General features: G+C 36.0%; 1 protein-coding gene across 3 annotated transcripts in view; it reads left to right on the forward strand.

Annotated features, from left to right (window-relative positions):
• Positions 1-21,105, forward strand: part of raly (RALY heterogeneous nuclear ribonucleoprotein) — a 92,119-nt gene that overhangs the window by 59,868 nt on the left and 11,146 nt on the right. For all 3 annotated transcript variants that reach the window (XM_077197896.1, XM_077197898.1, XM_077197897.1), the window contains 2 exons: positions 16,669-16,948; positions 20,746-20,818. In XM_077197896.1, the coding sequence (XP_077054011.1) occupies positions 16,669-16,948; positions 20,746-20,818 (353 nt within the window). The remainder of the gene's footprint in view (positions 1-16,668; positions 16,949-20,745; positions 20,819-21,105) is intronic.

Raw genomic sequence — 21,105 nt, forward strand, 5'->3', positions numbered from 1 at the left:
GAATCATACCAACTTGTGGAAAATGGGCATCCGAGGACCTCTTTTAAGTGTAAGTTCTTCAGGTACCATGTTAAATTGTTTATAATATAATATAGATTACCATTCAAATTTCGGGGTCGGTTAGACGTTTTCGAAAGAAGTCTCTTATGCTCACCAAGGCTGCATTTATTTGATCAAAAATACAGTAAAAACAGTCATATTGTGAAATATTATTACAATGTAAAATAACTGTTTTCTCCTTTAATATGCTTTAAAATGTATTTTTTTCCTGTGATGTCAAAGCTGAATTTTCAGCATCATTACTCCAGTCTTCAGAGTCGCATGATCCTTCAGAAATCATTCTAATATGCTGATTTGTTGCTCAAGAAACATTTCTTATTAGTTTCAATGTAATAGTATTTTTTTTAGGATTCTTTGAATGATCAAAAGAAAATAATTTTTTTAAATAAAATCTTTAGTAACATTATAAATCCTTTAACGTCACGTTTGATCAAATGAATGCATTCTTGCTGAATTAAAGTATTTTTCTTTTTAAAAACTGCAATCTTTTGAACTGTAGTGTAATTTAATGTCATTTTGTTGTTATTAAATCACAAGCACACCTGCATACCTAAAAACATGCTGTTAAAATTGAAAAATAAGTCAATTCATCACACAAAAAAAAAAACTAAATAAAATTGTATGCATTGCATTGTGGGATAATTCACATTGTATAATTCGCATTTTGCACATGTAGTCATATGGGTATTTCATATGTATAGCAAATTTGCATAATACCCCATGTTATACATGCTACATACTGCATAAATAGCAGTAGAGTAAATCAGTAGCATGATATTCTGAACATAACCTCTGTGCTTGTACTGTATATAGGGCACGTAGTATGAGAATTGGGATGCAGCCTGTGTGTCTGATAGAGTAAGCGAGAAATAAAGAGAGATATGGGTGCTTACAAAGCATGTAGCGTCCGCTGGTATAGCTGCCAATTGGAAGTAACGTACTGCCTGCAAGAGCAAATTAGCCTCCAGGGAGTTCTTCACCTCAAATTGAAATTGACAGCAGGTGACACTCACAAACTCATTAAAATACCTCTGGCAGAGGTCGGCCTTATGTTGGGCCAGAGTAGGCCAGACAGTCTATCAACGGGGGAGATAAATTAAATATTTTGTCCAGGGCTGGAAACGGGGAGGAGTTTTATTTCTGGCCTTTCGAATTATTTAACTCAGTAACTTGTCCATGGAGTTTGAAGTATTCAGGGTGGTACGTACGACATGAAAAGTTTAAACACAGCTTGTTACTTATTGCCAATAAAGTTTTTGTAGCTGTTTGGCCAGTGTGTTTAGAGATGAGGTGCTGTGATAGATCTCATTTAGAGAATGATAACCTGATGTTCTTTGTAAATTTGGCCACATAAATCCATTTATGCAGCCCTTTTGAGGCATTTGGCTTGCAGATTGAGTCATGCGGTCAAGTTTTGGTGTGTTCGGATGAAAGCATTTGCCTCGGTGTCCGTCCCACCAATGTGGTAAGTGCTGGTCATTAGCAGTGATTTTTATTTCTCTGTCTCTTTTTCTCTCTCTTTCAATTCATGACTAGCGGCACTGCTTGCGTGTGCCAGCCATTTAGTATTTGGAATATCGACTGGTTTCTGATTCAGTTTAATCCACTCGAGTGGCGTGCAGCGTGTGACATGCATGAAGGGAATTAGGTGTCTCCCAGGGAGGACTTTAAAAACATAGGCAGCTGACTGCTATATCTTCCTATAAATGCCACTATTTTTTGTCAAGTCTTTCTTATTTATATAGTGCCTTTCACACTACAGTATGTTTCCATCACGTTTTTATGTGGTGACCCATTTTGAAGTATCACATCAGAAACAAGTGATGGAAATGCAAAATTTTGAAAAAGTAATCTATTGATTCGCAAGAACGTTTCTATGCTTGCTTGAGGTAGTTTTTGACTTGTGTGAAAAGGGGTTAATGCAAATAATAGGAGATGGAAACACATTTGCGGAATAAATTTGAACATTAAACCCACATGACTAATCGTCTGTTTCCACTGATGGTGTTTTATTTACTGTTGGTGACTAGGTTATCAATACCATTTTTTTTTTTTTTAAATGATTATAGAATGCAATTTATTCCTGTGATACAAAGCTGAATTTACAGCATCATTACTCCGGTCTTCAGTGTCACATGATCCTTCAGAAATCATTCTAAAATTATGATTTGCTGCTCAAGACACAGTATATTATCAATGTTCAAAACAGCTTCTTAATATTTATGTGGAAACTGTATCACTTATAGGATCTTTCGGGATTCTTTGATGAATAGAAAGTTTAGAGGAACAGCATTTATCGGGAATAGAAATCATTTGTAGCATTGTAATTGTTTTGGTCTCTTTTTATCAATTTAATGCATCCTTGAACCTGAATAAAAGTATCTTTTATTTAAAGTTAGTTAGTATATAATTTAATTGTATGCATTAAAGAAGGTGGCTTCATTCTCTTTTTAACTCATATTCAACATTCCCATCACTTTTCTCTTTTTTCTCTACTGGGTCAGACTACCCTTTTTTATCCACTCCTGGCCGTTCCTCCTTTTAGCCCCCATCTATCCCTAACATCCACCCAAATATTCTTCCCTTCTCCCCCTCATCTATGTGTGTGGGTTAGACGCGTAAGAAGGAAAAGGCATAGGCTTGTAGAAGGAGAGGCCTAATGAAGAATGTATCGATTTCCTATAAGAAGGATTTAATCAAAGTCCCACGACACATCCACTGGGACAGAAGCCTCGCTACAGCACCAAATTACACTTCATACACCATCTATTTTTCAGCCACAGCGATAAATGGAGGTGCCGAGCAGATAGATGAGAGTCCCTTCAGCTCGTTCATCATACCCAAACTAGGGGAGGAAAGCAAAGTGATTGAGACGGGCAGCAACAACAGCCAATGATAAATAGACCGGGAGGTGCCAATGGGGCGGGCAGGGCTAGGAACAGCATTCACCATTGGAGGAAGGAGCTTTAATTGAATTTGGGAAGAGAAGTTTATATAATGAATGATTCATTTGATCTATAAAAAATATGTGACATTATGTCAGTGAGTGCTGTGGTGTTGTTGTTGTTGTTGTTGTTGTTGTATCATAGAGAGTTTGTAGTTTATTAGACAGTAAAGATAAGTAATTCAATTGACTGAACTGTTACTATGGATCATTACGCACTACAGTGGAGGAAGTTTACGTGCACAACAAATCTGATGTGGATTTACATCAGCAAAATGCTATTTGTCAGCAAATACAAGGATTAGCATTTGTATTTGAATATGCAAATTTTACACAACCACAAGCAATTCTATATTTGGCAAATTAATACCATAAAAAAATGTCCTCTAAGTGTGATTATCCCTGATTTTGTAGGAATAAAGAAAACAAAATCATTTCAGGGTATTTTATTAAGGGATATTCTGCCTGAGAAGAGGCCACAGAGAATAATTTGTCACTGTAAACAACCCTGTATTGTTTTAAATTCAAATTTGACCCTATGTTCTCTCTTGACCCTATTTTCTCTCCTAATGCATTTAGCAGGTGCACATGGTTAATATTACTATAACTGAAACTGCAACTAAAACCATAAAAAACATATATTTTCCTTTTATGTTTACATTTAAAATAAAATATAAAAAAATAAACTTATTTTACTTCAGCTAGTTGGCATGGCAACATTTCTTATTTTCATTTAGTTTGACTTGATGTAGTAAAAAAACTAAAACTAAAAATTAATAAAAACTATATAGACATGTTTAAAAAAATGACACTATTGTGTAACTTATTGCTGCATGTTATTCAAAAGAAGAAAAACATTTTTTTAAAGCTTCCATGAAAATGTAATAACTTGCATCATCTCTGAAACATCTTTTTGACTAACAACACAGAGGCCGTGCAAAAAAAGTTTATTTTTACAATAATACGATATAACATTAAGGCAATTGAATTATGGTAATAAAACCAAATAATGATAGATCTGATAAAGAAATGTTTCCACTGAGATATATACTGATGTACGTGCTTCACAAATCAATTAGACCTTTTCCTCCACATCCCGGGAAAAAAGCCTCTTTAAAAAAGGTGTTTCAGAAAAGTAGACCCTCGCAATCAAAAATCACATTCAGGTTTGACTTCATTCTGATACAGTATATGGTTTCTCACTTATAAATACATACCAATTCTGAAGTGAAATGAGCTTCAAATGCCGTTGACTTCAAAGCATTTTTCAATTAGAAGGTACACACATTTTAGAGACTTTTCCTCCCCTGTTTCTTATCATGCTACAAATGAAGGGCTTTTATGTTGGTGTGTTACTATGGTGACCAGTTATCCTGTGCATGCTGTGCTTGAAAGACCCCCACTGGTAAAGTATGCTGTAAATAGTTGTACAATAGTTCATCTGCATATTCTCCTTGATTGGAGTGGCTGCAGTGGCGTGCCGATCAGGCGAGAGAAGTGAATCTGAATAGTTTTGCTCTAAAACATAAAACTAAATCAAACATGTATTGTTGTGTGAATATGACACAGTCATAGAAAAAGAGCGAATGTCCGCGGTTTGCCTTAAGAGTTATGGCAAAAACTAGAATTAAACCATTTTCTGAATGAGTGATTCATGCATAAAAGACTGATTGGGAACTCATAATGAATGCAGAAAACGTCACAAGCTTTGCACATGTACCACAATCTAAACAGAACATTGTCTAATTGTCTTTAAATGTTAGACTGTTTTTTAGTGTATTTTGGCGTTTTGGTATCACTTTAGATTAGGGAACGAATATATTAACTCCTAATTACTGCTTATTGATAGTAAATTTTTGTAGTGTGGTTAAGTGACCTATAAGGTCATGCAGAATAAGGCATTAATATGTACTTTATAAACAGCCAATATGCTAGTAATATCCACGCTAATAAGCAACTAGTTAATAGTAACTATGTGTTCCCTAATCTACAGTGTTGCCGGTGTTTTTCTCTTCTATCATCCGGCGATTTGAGGGAAAAACACTTCAATTCAGGTTCTGGGATTTTAAAATATCTACTTGGACGCTCAAAACAACAGATGTTTTTATATAGGCCAGTGTGCATTATTTACGATATTCTAATCCAACAGAATACTAAACACCTTTAGAAGAAATAAATGGGCAGCACAGCCTGTGGATACTCTCAAAATGTGGATTTGTCATAAACCAATCCTGCATCTCATTCGAGTGTTTTTTCTCGCCCGGCACCAGTTAGTCCCTCTGCGTTAATCCACACATGGATTGTCACATCCTGACAAATGGTCCAGCAGTCAACACATGCTTTCTGCTGGTTGGTGGTCTTTAAAATGCTGCTTTTTTAGTCTCACTGGCAGTAAAGTGAATTGCATGAGCTTGGGTGAATGTTACTGTTGCTTGTCAGAGAGAATCGCTGTGCTGTTCTCATGAGGTCTAGTTAATTGATGTGTGTGCTGATGCAGTTGTCAGGTCAGTGCTTTCTGCTTGGGTCATCCTTGATTCTTTGACCCAATGTTTACTCTAAAGATTAGGTGTGTGTGTGTGTGTGTGTGTGTGTGTGTGTGTGTGTGTGTGTGTGTGTGTGTGTGTGTGTGTGTGTGTGTGTGTGTGTGTGTGTGTGTGTGTGTGTGTGTGTGTGTGTGTGTGTGTGTGTGTGTGTGTGTGTGTGTGTGTGTGTGTGTGTGTGTGTGTGTGTGTGAGATGGAGTTTGGGTTATTCAACAATATTATTGATCTGACTGTACTGACGCTGTTGAATGAGAACTGAACTGAGCTGGACGATCATTTTTTGCAGAACTGGTTTATACTGTAGATTAAATAAGCTAATTTAATAATTGATGATCTTTACATCAGAATTTAATGAACAATGAAAATTTTCCTCGTATCACTGTAAAGCTGCATTAAAACCAATTGTATTGTATAAAGCACTATAGAAATAAAGGTGACTTGACTAAATTTTCACACACACACTACCGTTCAAAAGTTTGGGGTCAATAAGATTTTATTTTTCGTCAAGGATGCATTAAATTGATCTAAATCAAGTAAAGTGGCAGTAAAGACTTTAAATTTGTTACAGAATGTTCTATTTAAAATAAATGCTGTTCTATTCATCAAAGAATCCTAAATAAAGACTGTATCATGGTTTATCAGGGGCACATTTCTGTTTTTAAAAAAGTGGAAAAAAGTTTCTATCGAGTCAAGCTGATATATTCTGCTCCAAATGATTTCATTGGCAGAGAGCCTTTATATTAAAAAATGCTTACAGCAGCTTCAGGTCTTTCATATCAGTTGTGTACGAAAGTGTCTGCCAAGACTTCCTAAAATGTGGTTTGTAGACATTATGTTAACCAATGAAAAGTGCTTAAATGTATTCACCATCATAAACAATTAAACGTACAATATTTAAAGTATGTAACTAGATTTTTAGCCTACATCCTGTGAAGAAAATGTGCTTGACCTTGCAAAAGTCACCGCCACTGTTTTTGTTTTGGGAGGTTGCCAGGGCGTTTCTCTATGGTTGCTATGGTATTCTCAGTATTTTTAGCTTGTTCCAAAGGTTGTGACATCCTGACTCAAATATCAAAGCTCAAAACATTTACATTTATGTGTTTAGTAGATGCTTTTATCCAAAGTGACTTACATTGCATTCAGGTTTTACATGTTGTTTACAATCTCTTCTTGTAAATAAAACTATTGAAACAGTCTCTATTCTTACTGAGACACATATTTAAGCATTTTTATGACAGTACCATATGACTTTAAAACAAGAGGTCGAGATGCAACATGATTTTTTTGTTGTTGTTGTTGTTGTTGTTTTTGCTTTGGGCAATTTTGCTTTAGGCTCATTTGTTTTGAATCCGTATGTGAACATGAGGCTAATGGAATAGGTTGTTTTTGTCTTATTATGTACAGTTTGAAGCACTTCTCTTGTTTTTCCCTTTCTAAAATGCGCATGCATACAGAACGAGAGGGGGCGAGAGTCTTTGCAACATTAAATCTGCATTATTAACTCTGATAAACCAAGGACCGGCCCCGGCAACTTGAACAAAAATTGCCAGAGGGTCCAAATCGTCCCTGGCTTCTTAGTGATGGCGTGCCCTCTGGCCTTGCTAGGCTACAAAGGCCACAGAAGTGCTGCTATTTGTTGATTTAGTAGTGTTCAGTAAAGGATGGGGAAAGTCAGACTTCCCAAAGGAACAGTCCTAAAGCCCAGTCATTTTATGATATATCTGGTTCGAAGAGCCAAAGCAAGACTTTATCAGCAATAACAGATGTAGCCTGAAGCCATTTAGAGCTGTCTCGAGGAAAAGGTCTTCTCTGTCTCTGGGCATACTTGGATGAGTTTATGTAAAATCGGAGTCTTTTTATTAATATTTTTGTATGTGCTTTGGTTTGATACAGAATATTTTGCACTTATCCATGGGGGGTGAAAAGAGTCTGATTTTACCTTAGGAAGTCTTTTTTCTCTGCGTTTGACTTTAATTCTACCTTCTTTGGAAGTTGCACTGTTTTGACGGATCGTATGGTAGCATCTTGTGACATCTGTAATAAGAGGTAGGCAGTGATTGTTTGAAGGTACTACGTTTGGGGTGCTCAGATCATGAAAAAATCTGATAGACTTTTAAGAGCTCAAGGTATTTCTAAAAATGTATGCAATTGTTTTGGATTACAATCATTGCATGGATATCTGAACATCAGGAGGCTGTATGTGTTATTGTGTGTTAAAAGTGTTACGTATTTGTTTGTGCAGTTCATTTTGTGTGATTAATTTTTTTTTTTTTAATAAAGCTGTAAAATCTATGCCATTAGCTAATCAGGCCCTCGGACCCATATGTAAATTCTGTACTAAGGAATTTGCTTATATATTTTTCAGGATTTTGTCTGTGTATTAGTGGTGCCAATCTTTCAGTGACTCTTTCTTCAGGTTACATCATTAGGCCAGTAGGTGGCAACAAGTGACTTTCTCTGTGAGTCATTGAATCATTCATTGAACCGATTTGTTCAAAAACATTGATTCATTCAGGAACAAAACACATTTGTATTGCTTGAATACGATAGAGCTACTTAGACTTTGTTTCAACTAGCTATTTTCATCTTTGAAGGAAAAATAGAAGAAAACGTGAATATTGTGCCTAAAATGTAAGTTACTCAATAGTAACTAATTGTTTGGTGAACTTTTGTATTAAAGCAACATCAAACATCACAAAGTCAGTCTGTATATCTGCTGCATTTGGCCACTGGAAGGCTACAGGCTACACACACAGCTCTCACTGTCAGTGTGATATTGCTTAATAAAATAAAATGTACATTTTGTTGAGTTATTAAGGCATGTCAAATGCAAATATTATAAAATATATTTTGAAAATATTCGTATACACAGCTATATAGACTACAGTACTTGCTATGAATGTGATATTGCATAGTTAAAATACATTTTGTTAAAATATTAAACCATGCCAAATGGAAATGTTAATAAATATATTTCACAATAATAATATTTAATTAATAGTTATTTTAAACGACTGGGAACTTTCTTGCCATCATATTTGGTAAGACCCTCATAGTCCCCTTTGTTTCGTGATTTTTATTTTCATGCAGGCATGCCGAGATTGCCGACACACCAACAACCAATTGTTCATGTATTGAAAAAAGAAGCCCTACTGCACAAAGGAGATGAAGCTATTTCCTTTTTTTTATGACTAATCACAGTGAACTTGACATATAGGTGCCTGTAGCTCAACACATAAACATATATAACCACACATACATACACACAAAAACATAGCTGGTGCCAACCATTAGAATCATATTTCCCAGTGCTGCCGACCCTCTCTCTTAACATCAGCACATGCAACCACAGCACAGATCCAATAACTCAAAAATGGAAGAAAAAGAATCAATGCTGTCATCCGTTCGTCTGCAGCACATATGCCTCGTCATCCAGCTCACAGTGAAGTATGACACCCAATGACCTTCATGCATCCGTGAGCACCCCGTGTTTATTTTCCTCTGCTAATTATTCGATGGATTCAGAGGCCATTGGTAATAAGCAAGACATCAGACGCTGACGGGAAATTAGCGAACTGAGATAGAGAGAAGGAAAAGAAGGGATGAGAAGGGACCTCATCATTACAAGCACACTCGTTTATTCTGCGTTCTCTTTTATCTCGGGCAACACCTGCCCTCAGAGTCCAGAAAAAAGAAAATAGAGTATTTGGAGCGGATGCGTGCCTGTTTTTTTTCAGGGGGGCGGTAGAGATATAAATTTGACACAAACAGCCAGCAACCGTGTGTATATTCCTCAGCTGCCACACCGTTTGGTTCAAAGGGATAGTTCATCTACAAAAGACAATTCTGCCATCATTTGCTCACCCTTGTGTCGCTGCAGACTCATTTGACTTTCTCTCTTCTCTGGAACACAAAAGGAGAAATTTTGAGGAATGTCCTGGCCATTGTGTTTAATATAATGAAAGTGAAAGAGGCTGTCAATCTCCAAAATCACAATAACACACCCCTAATTTATTATAAAATTGGTCCATGTGACTTGTGCACTATATTCCGGGTCTTCATAAGCCGTGTGATAGCTGTGTGAGGAAGAAACTGAAAACGTCAAAGAGTTATAGATTGCTTTTATGATCCCTGTTTGAAATGTAACTTGCAACTGCATGTTTTTTTCTGTATCTGCAAGATTATCAATATTTGCAACTTTTCACCTGCATCTCTCATGAATATGTGCTTAAGTGCAACTTAACAGGTTTTTTTGCTTAATGTTGTAAATAGTTGTAATTTAACTAATGGGACATTTTTGAAGTAGTTTTCTTAAATATTCAACCTAATTTTCTATATATATATATATATATATATATATATATAAACACTATACCATTCAAAAGTTTCTCTATGCTCATGAAGGCTGCATTTATTAGATCAAGAATAAAGTAAAAACCGCAATAGTGTAATATTATTACAATCTAAAATAACTGTTTTATATTTGAATATATTTTCAATTTGTAATTTATTCCTGTGATCAAAGCTGAATTTTCAGCATCATTACTCCAGTCTTCAGTGTCACATGATCCTTCAGAAATCATTCTAATATGCTGATTTGCTGCTCAAGAAACATTGATTTTTATTATCAATGTTGAAAACAGTACTTCAGGATACAATAGGACGTTCAGAAGAACAGCATTTATTTTTAATAAAATATTTTGTAACATTATGAAAATCTTTACTGTCACTTTTGATCAATTGAATGCATCCTTGCTGGATACAAAAAAAATCTAACTGGCCCTAAACATTTGAACCGTATATTTGTTTTGGTATATTTGTGCAAAGAAATGTCTTATTCTCAATCAGTCTGATTACAAATTTAATTTGCAACATTTACCATTCATCCGTGGGTGGAGGTGTATATACCCACCGAGACCCTGTGACTGATACTGTCAGTGCCATCCTGAGCATCATGAGGTTCTCTGTGCTGCCAGTATTGAGGTGTGCACAATAGGGAGGTGAGAGCTACGCTTGAGGGACATTCACCAATCAAGCGCTGGTCTGCTCTTTACTCCCCGGAGTGATGACTGTGACAGCGCTGCTGCCCAACTGACACCCTTGGGTGTCAGAAACTAAGAGGAAAAAGACAAGCCAAGATGTGCAATATTCGGCAGTTTTTCCTCTGAATCTCATTTATACAGTTGTCTGCAACAGTCCCGCCCCCACTTCGTTTGTACAAACACAAATTCGTTTATTTACATATTCATATGTTTAATGCATTTATTGAATATTATTAATATTAATGAGTTACATTGTACACTGCATTAAGTTCACACTGTTTTAAAGGAAGTTCATCCAAAAATGAAAATGCTGTCATCATTTTCTCACCTCATGTCGTTCCAAACCTGTATGAGATTCTTTCTTAACATAAAGCCTGGTTGTTGTTTTTTTTATAAATAATGACACAATTTTTGTGTAAACCATCCATAGATCTACAGCGTTTTCAAGCATTACCTAAGGTACAATGCTTTGGGCAAGATCATTCATACAAATAAAAAATAATTTTTCAAAGTTGTAGATAGAACAAAGACTATTGGAGTGCTTTTTACAGGAAGATGCTATTTCAGTTTTTCTACTTCGAAACTACATGTTTAATTCAATCTGGTACTTTATTTATTTATGAAATTTACTAGAAATTTCTGAGTGAAAATTGTTTCTACACCCATTTTTTTTCCAGTGTCGTTGCTACGCTCACCCAGTTCATTCCTCAAAATCCCTTTTTGTGCCCCACAGAAGAAAAAAAATTGTACTGTTTTAGGGTTTATTCCTTTAACAATCAAATGAAACAAAAATCTCTTTATGTCTCTGCTCACACCACAATTGTGCATGCTGTACCCAATACAAAGCATCTGAGGAGCTGATTGGCTGGAAATGAATGCCTTCCTCAATGCTCAGACTCTTATTTAGTTGCCTTAAGCAACCGTGGAGGAAACCTAATTCCCAAAGTGCTGCTTCCAAACAAAATTTGATGCTGTTTGATTCCAACACAGGACTATCAACATCTCAGGGAAAGGTACCAGACAGTTTCATGCTTGTTTCGGCAATGTCAGTGGTTTGTACGTGCGGGGAGGGGCAGGTGGTCTCATTTCAAGCTATTAAGTGACCTCCAAACACACTTGCCTGTCTTTAAAATACCATTACTGACAGAGATGATTTTGGCACAAGCTCAAATAGAATATAAATTATCCCTTGCACCCACGTGCAGTATTCACTATCAGTGTGCATGCAAAAGTGCATTGTCTTGTTAATATATTTAACAGTATATTGCTTTTAACCAATTAACATGTTTTGTAGAGCATTTTCCAAATTACTAATATTTTCAACAGTGTAGACAGAATCCATAGTCTTTTAATATCATTAAGAAGTGTTGAATCCATTATGAGTAAATCGATGTACTCGTATGAGCAAATTATCAGTATGCTGAAAGTGCTGAGAGATCAGTTTAAGATGCAAACCTCTAATACACTTTAACCAGGACTGGTACTACTACTACAAAATGCAGGCTTTAGGTCAGCAGTAAAGGCAGATGATCATCCATCCAGCCACCGGACATTTTAATAACCTGGTATTATTGTGTTGTGCAATGCAAGCGGCTGCTTCTGGGACACTGGTTTGGTGGGACAGCGCTGCCAGATCTCTGGAGAGTCAAACATTTGCGTGCCAGAGTCACATGCTTACCTCAGTGCAGTATGAGAGATGATGAGAGTATGAGAGTATGTATTCCGGACAGACCGCTTTTCTGTTTGGCCTGGACTCTATCCAGTTCAATCTCTGCTCTGTTAATTTCATCCATTACACTGTTAAAAAACAGTTCCCTGTGCTCACAACACTAAATATGCTAGCTACTTGTTGAGATGCACTGATGTATCACCCAATTATTGATCTAATTAAAACGATCAGCAGTGTCTGTAAGCATGATAATTGCTGATTATTAATAATCAACAATTAATAATAAACATTATATTTTAATACTTTCAGGTTTACGTGTATTTAGTTGTGTAGGGTTTTTTTCTATTCATAATCTAATCAATGAAAATGAATGAAATCTGCAAATGAAAGGCATGTCGGATGCTTCTTGTAGTTAGATTGATGTTGTTGAGCATCAAAAGAATAGTGATATTTATAGTGAAGAGTGATATAGCCATAATGATACAAGTATTTGTGTTTATGCACAGTTCTACGTAAAATACGTGTTTCGTGGCTAGTACATTTTCCTAATTCATGTGGACCACAGCTGTGTCTCATGCAGTACAAAATAAAATTGACTAAGCTGTGAAAGAGCAAAGGGATTATTTTTGCTGTAAAAAGAGATGCTTTTAAATTCACTAAAGTTCTTAAGTTTTTATAAATTCTTTAACTTTTACATGCCGTTTTGATTGTAACACTCACAATCACAGTAATAATGTTATGTTTATCCACTGTTCCACAATTGGGTTTATTGTTTAGAGAATTCAATAAGAGACTCTTATATTTCTGAAAATATTATTATTTGATTAGAGATTAAATAAGAGACTCTTATATTTCCGAAAATATTATTATTTGATTAGAGATTTAAATATCTGAAAATATTATTATTTGATTAGAGATTAAATAAGAGACTCTTATTTCTGAAAATATTATTATTTGAATAAAGATGCATTAAGTGATCAAAAGTGACATTAAAGACATTTATGTCAAAATAAAATTTATTTTTCAATATATTCTTTGAAACTTTCTATTAATCAAAGAATCCTGAAAAAAAATGTTATCATGGTTTTCACAAACATATTAAGCAGCACAACTGATTTCAACATTTATAATAATAAGAAATGTTTCTTGAGCAGCAAATCAGCATATTAGAATAATTTCTGAAGGATCATGTGATTCAGCTTTGACATCACCGGAATATATTACATTTATAAAATATATTGCAGTTATTTTAATTATAATAATATTTCAAAATATTACTGTTTTTAATGTACTTTTATTTAAAACTGGTGAGCCTTGGTGAGCATTAGAGATTTATTATCAACCCCAAACTTTTGAACGGCATGTTTGTTTATATATTATTGTAATATTATGTGTTTATTTAAATGTGTAATTCCAAAGCAAAAAAAGGGGGCAGTGGCAGTATCAGTATCCGCCTGTTGTTGTTGTTGTTGTTTTTTATGTTTTTTTTTTTTTTATCTGACAAAAATATCCAAAATGGTGCATCCGTGTTTTAGTATTTCGATTAAACTCATGCAAAATAGTACGCTTGAATGGATTAATTGTGTGAATGACATAATGAGGAAAAATGGAAGTGCTGCAAACCCACAGCTCATTAAGTTAGCCGGAGGTAGTGTGAGTCTTTCATCCGCATGAACGCTTCTGTCAGGATGCTGTCCAAAACGGCCTGATGGAGAAATCTACTCCAGTATTTTCCCAGTCTAATCGATCATTTAATTACATTCTACGATCCCTAAACCATTTGACACTTTCAACAACCAGACTCTTTAGAAACTCTTTAGCGGGTGTTAATGGGTCCCACGGAGGCAGGATTTTAAAGGCGAGTCTGAGCAAAGCAACGAATTGGCTGGTTATTTCTGCGAGCGGGATGATAGCGTGCAGTAAAAAGCACAGTTCAAAAACCTTTAGTCCTCATAACAAGGAGAAAAGAAAGGTAGCACAGGCTTCAAAGACTTGTACAATCCTCAGCAATGTGAGATATACAGAGGCGCAAGTAATTAGAGGAGAAACGTCTCTTTCACACTAAATGACCTTCCTGTTCGCTTGCTCTGAGAATGTTGTGTGATTAGCAGACACTGTCGGAGGGAAGCTGTGGACTGAACGGCCCTCAAAGTAGACCTTATTTCTCTCATACCAGGGACACAGTCAATTGACCCTGACAGGCTTGCAGTTTGGTCTTCACTCTCCCCTGATTTCACATTCAGTCGTACTCCAACGCTGCTAATAAGGAACAGCGGTGGGCCACTCGTGTAGCGGTCAGAAGAACCGCGTCTTTTAACCTCAGACTTCTTTCCTGTCCTCATAATAAGCTCCAAATACTCTTAACTTATGTCACCTCACTATGAAACTTTTGAAGCATAAGTCTTCTCAGAGGAAAACTTTATTGATTGGAGGTTGCTCTTTTGTAGCTCATGAAACGCGGTCCATTTTACTTCACTGTAATGTATCCAATGGGAATTGATTTGATTGTGAATAGTGGGTGTCATGCACAGTAGTAGTTCTGGGTTATTTGGTGTCCTAAGCTAAATAAGGCATTTCACTCGCTCTAGACTTTGGCATCTTGGCAAATCTAAGGATTGACTATGTTTGCATGTGAATCAGTAATGTGATTTTTCCAACACAATCTCACAGCAATTCGTAACTGTTTTACGTTTTGCTGAATTCGTATGATCTCATTCGTACGTTTTCGAATAATCTGTTTAGATCCCAGTGGCAGGGTTAGGGGTGGTCCTTCATAATGAGATTCCTTTTTTCAAAATCGTAAATTTTTGTTTGAATCAGGTCGTACGAATTCATACGAAATCGCCACCTCGTAAAATACTTACCTTTTCCCATGAGATTCGGGTAGTTATTTCCAATAAGTATGGTAGACTTAACCGCAGTAAGATGTTTAGATGATGACAAAAGCAAATCTCCTAACACCTGTTTACATGCAATTTTCATTGTATGTATTCACAAAGAAATGTGTTTTCTATGAACGTATTGGATTTTTGTTGGTGATGCGCCTAAAACTGTCTTCATTTACTGTATATGTTTCCGACCATCGATATACAGTACTGCATTACATTCATGTCGCGCAACGTTGTCAACATGAACTCAGTTTTTTCAGCATCACAAAGATTGTGAAGCATTCTTTACCACTTTGTTAACGAATCTGCACATGACGACATCATCCGTGTACGTCACACTTTGGTCAGAGTGGAATAGATGCGATTGAAGTGTTTACATGCCTGTTTATTGCTATTAAAATCGACATACGCCACATATTTTATGATTATGGTTACTACGATTATGAGCTTAATTGCATCAATTTGATCCAAGTATTGTGTTTACATAAGGTAAAGTTTAATCGTAATATTACCTAAATCTCATTATAATCGCATCATGATGGTGCATGTACAGTAATGGAGTCATTGTTGAGATATCTTTTGAAACTCTAGAGGACACTTAAGCAAAATTTCCCTTCGCTCTTGGTTGAATCCCATTGCAGTCTAGGAGAAACAACTGAGATACTACAGAGATCTCATGTGTGATAGTTCTTTCTTACGGCCTATCATTAACACTTTAATCATTGAGCTAATTACTGTCCTGTCTTCTTTCACAGCGCAGGGTGTAGCCAGTCTCACCCATGACAAATGTACATCAGATGTGCTGTGCCGGTGTCAGGAGAGCTTTGATCACTTCTTCATTAATTAAATGATATATATATATATAGGTCAGGGCGTATCCATGATCAGCATGATTCATGTTTGCTCACAGGCACAATCAGCACCTTTACAGCCCCAGATATAGGCCTATCTACATGGCTCTCTATGGATTATGGCTCTCTATGGATTTTTTTTTAAATCTTTTATTTTTACCTTTTTATTAGTATTGCTACTGCTGCTACTACTACTAATAATAATAATGTTAATATTATTTTAACTAATATGGGTTATTATTTTATAATGATGAAGATGATACTGATCATAATAATAAAATATAATGTTTTAAATAATAATTATTAATTATATTATCAATAATATGTATTATTTTATACATAATAAATACTAATACATGTTTTTAATAATTAATAATAATAATAGTAATTATTATAATTTGAATTTGTTGAAAGTTAACTATTTGTTTTTCATTTCTATATTACTTATTGCTTTGATTTTACACATGTAAAGAAAGTTTAACCACCACAAAAGTAATTGTAACACCACTCGTTTCTTGATTTTTAAGTAATCTTTTCTAAGAAATCTACAAAATTGAGCTTTATGTACTGTATGTTCCAATCATGAATATGGTTTGTTCATTTCACAGTATGCAAAGTGAACCTAATTATACAGCTGTTGGTCTAAACTTTCATGATCTGTTTCTTCCCCAGACTGCTGTTCACATTTTAACCAAGATGTCACTGAAAGTCCAGACGAGCAACATTACCAACAAAAATGACCCCAAATCTATCAACTCACGCGTGTTTATTGGCAACCTGAACACCGCGGTGGTGAAAAAGAGCGACGTAGAGACGATCTTCTCCAAATATGGCAGAGTTTTGGGCTGCTCGGTTCACAAAGGCTACGCCTTCATTCAATACGCCAATGAGAGACACGCTCGTGGAGCAGTCATTGGAGAAAATGGACGTGTGCTTGCTGGACAGACCCTCGGTGAGTTGGACGATAAAATAAATCTGCTAGTATACTGTATGGGTGTGTTATATATAGGGTGATCAGATTGGTATAATCAGAGTGGCATAAAGGACGGATAGGCACCCTCACCCCCACGCCACACACATATCCACACATGACAATAATGTTAGCTAGAGTAGTGGCCAAAAATGATGTCTGGCCTAGGAAAATGAACATTGTGGTAAGCAGGGCAGGGCAGAGAGCTTTGAAAATGGAGGAAGGCTGGTGGTGCGAGTGTTAATGAGCTCATTAACTCCTCCGGTCTCAGAGGATAACAGGAGGAGCGATGACAGTGAAGGACAAGAGAGGACCAGTCCTGAGACATTTATGTTGTTGTTTTGTTTGGTTTGGTTTTGTTTTATATGCGTAGACGTTCATGAGGGGCTGCCGCTTTACTTCCATTTTTGTTGTTTGTTTATTTAGGTCACTAAAGTTATTTTAAGGTGACGTAGTTAACCGTTACTACAAGTACTTACTATAGTAATAACAGGAAATGATGCATAATTACAAGTAACTAACCCTAAATATACCTCTATAGTAAGTACATGTAGTTAATTAATCAGTATTTATTTGGGTAAGTACAATGTAAGTAAGCCACCTTAAAATAAAGTGCAACCGAAATATTCTCTCCGGACATCACTTTTGACCACTACTCTATATAAAAAATGTATGTATTCTAACGAAAACGAAAAAGCATTGCCTTCATTGCTGTTACACTGAGTCGGCTGTCCACATTTCAGTGTATTCTGCTTCTTTATACATACCTTCTGATGGGTTTTTTTGTGCTATAACTAGTAGTACAGCGTCTTCGTGTCCTAATTGATCTCGTTCGTGCTTTCTATAACTGACACTGCGCCGGATCTTGCCTTCACTAACTGCAAGTTAATCGATAGACAATTGTGATTGGATGATTGATTTGTTCTACAAAATATACTATGACGTTATTTGCTATCTTTGATTAGGCTATTCTTGCGTGACACAAGATTACTACTCGCTCTATCACACAAAAATAAAGAAAGTTTAGGAAAGATGAAATACGGGACAAAACATGATTTTTTTCATAAAGTCGGGACACTAAAAATAGAGCTGAAAAACAGGACTTCTGGTTACCCTAGTTATATATCCCGTTTGAATGACATCTCTCCGAGGTTAAAAAAAGTGCCCAGCATTTGCTGTCGGAGCAAGCTGACTTTTTAAGCACCCTGTAGAGTGTTTGGTTAGCATGCCCTATGACTGCTGCCAAGAGCGAGCCCCAGGACACTGAAGCGGTTAAGATTAATATCTATTGATGACAGTTTCCTGTGGCCATCACTGTGGAGGGTCAGAGGGAGGTCAGTATAGTGCACTGCACGTAGATCAACATTAGGATAGTGTTAGGTGGCCGCATAAGGTGGCCAATGGGACAGCATCATTCTCCACTCTTCAGGACACTTGACCTCCATCAATTCTGATTTTGCATTGAACTTTTTCATTTAGTTGTTAAATGCTTGTATTGATTATTATTTTAAAAGTGGGGCACTTACAAGAGAGAATTATGTAAGCATACACTTTCCCAGTGTGGATTTGTTTGGAATGGAATAATAGCATACAAATTACTGGATACTCCCTATTGCTTTTTTATTGTATGTAAAAAAAGATGTATAAAGTAGTTTAAACAGAACACAAACATGAATATAATAAATAATAACAATAATTATATATAAATATATATATAGAGAGAGAGGGGGAGAGAGAGAGTTGTTATTGTTATGTACTGTAATAATAATTATTTATTACATAATAATACAATTTATATTTATTTATTAAGTACTGATTATTTACTATTATATACTAATTAATGGATACTGCCTATTATTTTTTTATTGTACGTGAAATATTTATGCATTGATAAACATTTCAAACTGCAGTTTAAACAGAACAGAAACATGAATATAATAAATAATAATAATAACTATAATTATATATATATATAGAGAGAGAGAGTTGTTATGTTTATATACTGTAATAATTATGATTTATGTATTATATAACTAGTATAGATTTTATATTTATTTATTAGGTACTGATTATATACTATAATATTACTGGATACTGCCTACTATTTTTTTTATTGTATGTGAAATATGTATGCAATGATAAATATTTAAAACAGTAGTTATATTGAAGAAACATAATAATCCTAATAATAATAATATTTTTTCTTGTTATATTTACATACTCTTGTAACACTGCTTCTACTACTAATGATAATAATAGCCTGATTAAACATTAATAAAATATTAATTGTATTTGTTTATTTAAAACAATTTTCGCTAGAAATATTTATTAAACAGCAGTCTGGTCAAATTCAAGTCCAGAAGGAGATGTTTGTAATCAACTGATATTATAGTTCAATCATCACTCTGGGAATGGAAGGTTGAGTGCGCATTGCGTTATGGGGAAAAAATATTCCGTACAGTATGCTCTGCTGTAGGCTATACTTGACATTTTTCCATACTGAAAAACATTATACGCTATTATAGCTACTACTGGAATTGTAAGAGTCGTATTGCAGTATGTTTTAAACATAGCCTGAGTGTTTGGAGCAACTCATTACAGACAAACAATTCCTACAGTACATACTTAGCCTACTAGATTCTGGGAAATCTATATCTGTGTCTTTAGCGTGTGCCACCCTTCAAATGAATTACGCGCAGTCAATGGGGGGGGGGTGTCATATTATTTATCACAGTGCTATTTCAGTTATCAAGTAGTTCTAAGCCTCATCATGCCAGCCGGTAATGGCGTGTCCTCTACGAGGTGACCTCTAGACACTGATTGGTTTCTCAGCTGTGCTGGTATCCAGGCAACCGATGGACTGACCCCGCCCCCCTCAGATAAATGAGGAACAGGACAGGTGTGTCAGCGGCAGGTGTTCGTGTCACGCTGAGGACATCAGACAGTTGTTCATTTGCTCGCTTCCTTCTTCTACGTCTCTATCTCTCTCTTGTCCCTGCTCAATCCCGTCTGTTTAGTTCGATCTCTGTCTCCTTCTGTTCCAATCTTCGTTTCTGTCTCTTTTGCCCTCCAACCCTCCGCAGCTGCTTGATGACATAGCCTACATGTTTTTTTGGGCGGTCAGATTAGCTGCTGTTTCTCGCTCCACGGAGCCTTTGGCTTCCGCTTGACAGCCCCGGTGACCTGTCACTCACACGGCCCCACTCGTTCTCCACTGGCCAATCAGAGCTGCAGCTGACAGCTCTCCCTCAAACACAAGCACGTCTCGCTGTCTCAGAGCTCACTTCTGTATTCACTTGAGTGCTCGAAAGATGAAATCGGGTGACAGAGCCATGTCTTCCATTGCTTCAGAGGCAGCTATCCATTATTCTCTTTCTGCTTCTCATCCTGTCATTGCTGTTATAAAGTGAAAGCCAAGGAGGCTGAAGTGTGGCCGGAGAGGTGGGATCATTCCAGGCTTGTTGAGTGGGTGTGGAGTGCCCTCTGGTGGACACAACGAGGATCTGGTTATGCAAATTGGAGCACTCCCACTTAATGACAAGTGTCCGTGATGTCAGTGCACCGTGATAATTACAGTGTCATTAGATAACAGCCCCAAGTGCCCCGGTAACTTGCAATTATCAAATAGCTGCAGATGTCATTTTGAAAGGCTTCTGCCATCTGTCATTGTTTGATTATGCATGTCTGCTCAGTGATCACTAAATGTAATTAGTTTTTAAAATCTGCAAATCTGCATAGATACTTTAAACTGAAAGTGTGTTTTCCGCTTATATTCACAGATATTAACATGGCAGGTGAACCCAAACCCAACCGGCCTAAAGGACTAAAGAGGACCGCAGCAACATTATACAGGTGATTGCAGAACATTTCATATAATATTACAGTATGTATTATTAACCAACTCAGCAACATATTTAGCAACAAACCACACATAAACTCATTTAGCTACTATAGGAGAGACCGGGGCAATTTGTCATATGTGTTTTATAAACTGTAATTTTACACATTTCATTAATCACACTTTGTTGGTCAAAAGAATGGTTTGATACAGTATTTTTGTGTTACCTTTTCCAGTTTTCATGATTTATGTTTCATAAATGTTTCATTGCTTAAATTTTTGTTTTTGAATAGTCTACTTT

Source organism: Siphateles boraxobius, unplaced genomic scaffold (assembly GCF_051911475.1).
Source record: "Siphateles boraxobius isolate OS27281-9 unplaced genomic scaffold, OSU_SipBor_1 41, whole genome shotgun sequence".
Taxonomy (NCBI): Eukaryota; Metazoa; Chordata; class Actinopteri; order Cypriniformes; family Leuciscidae; genus Siphateles; species Siphateles boraxobius.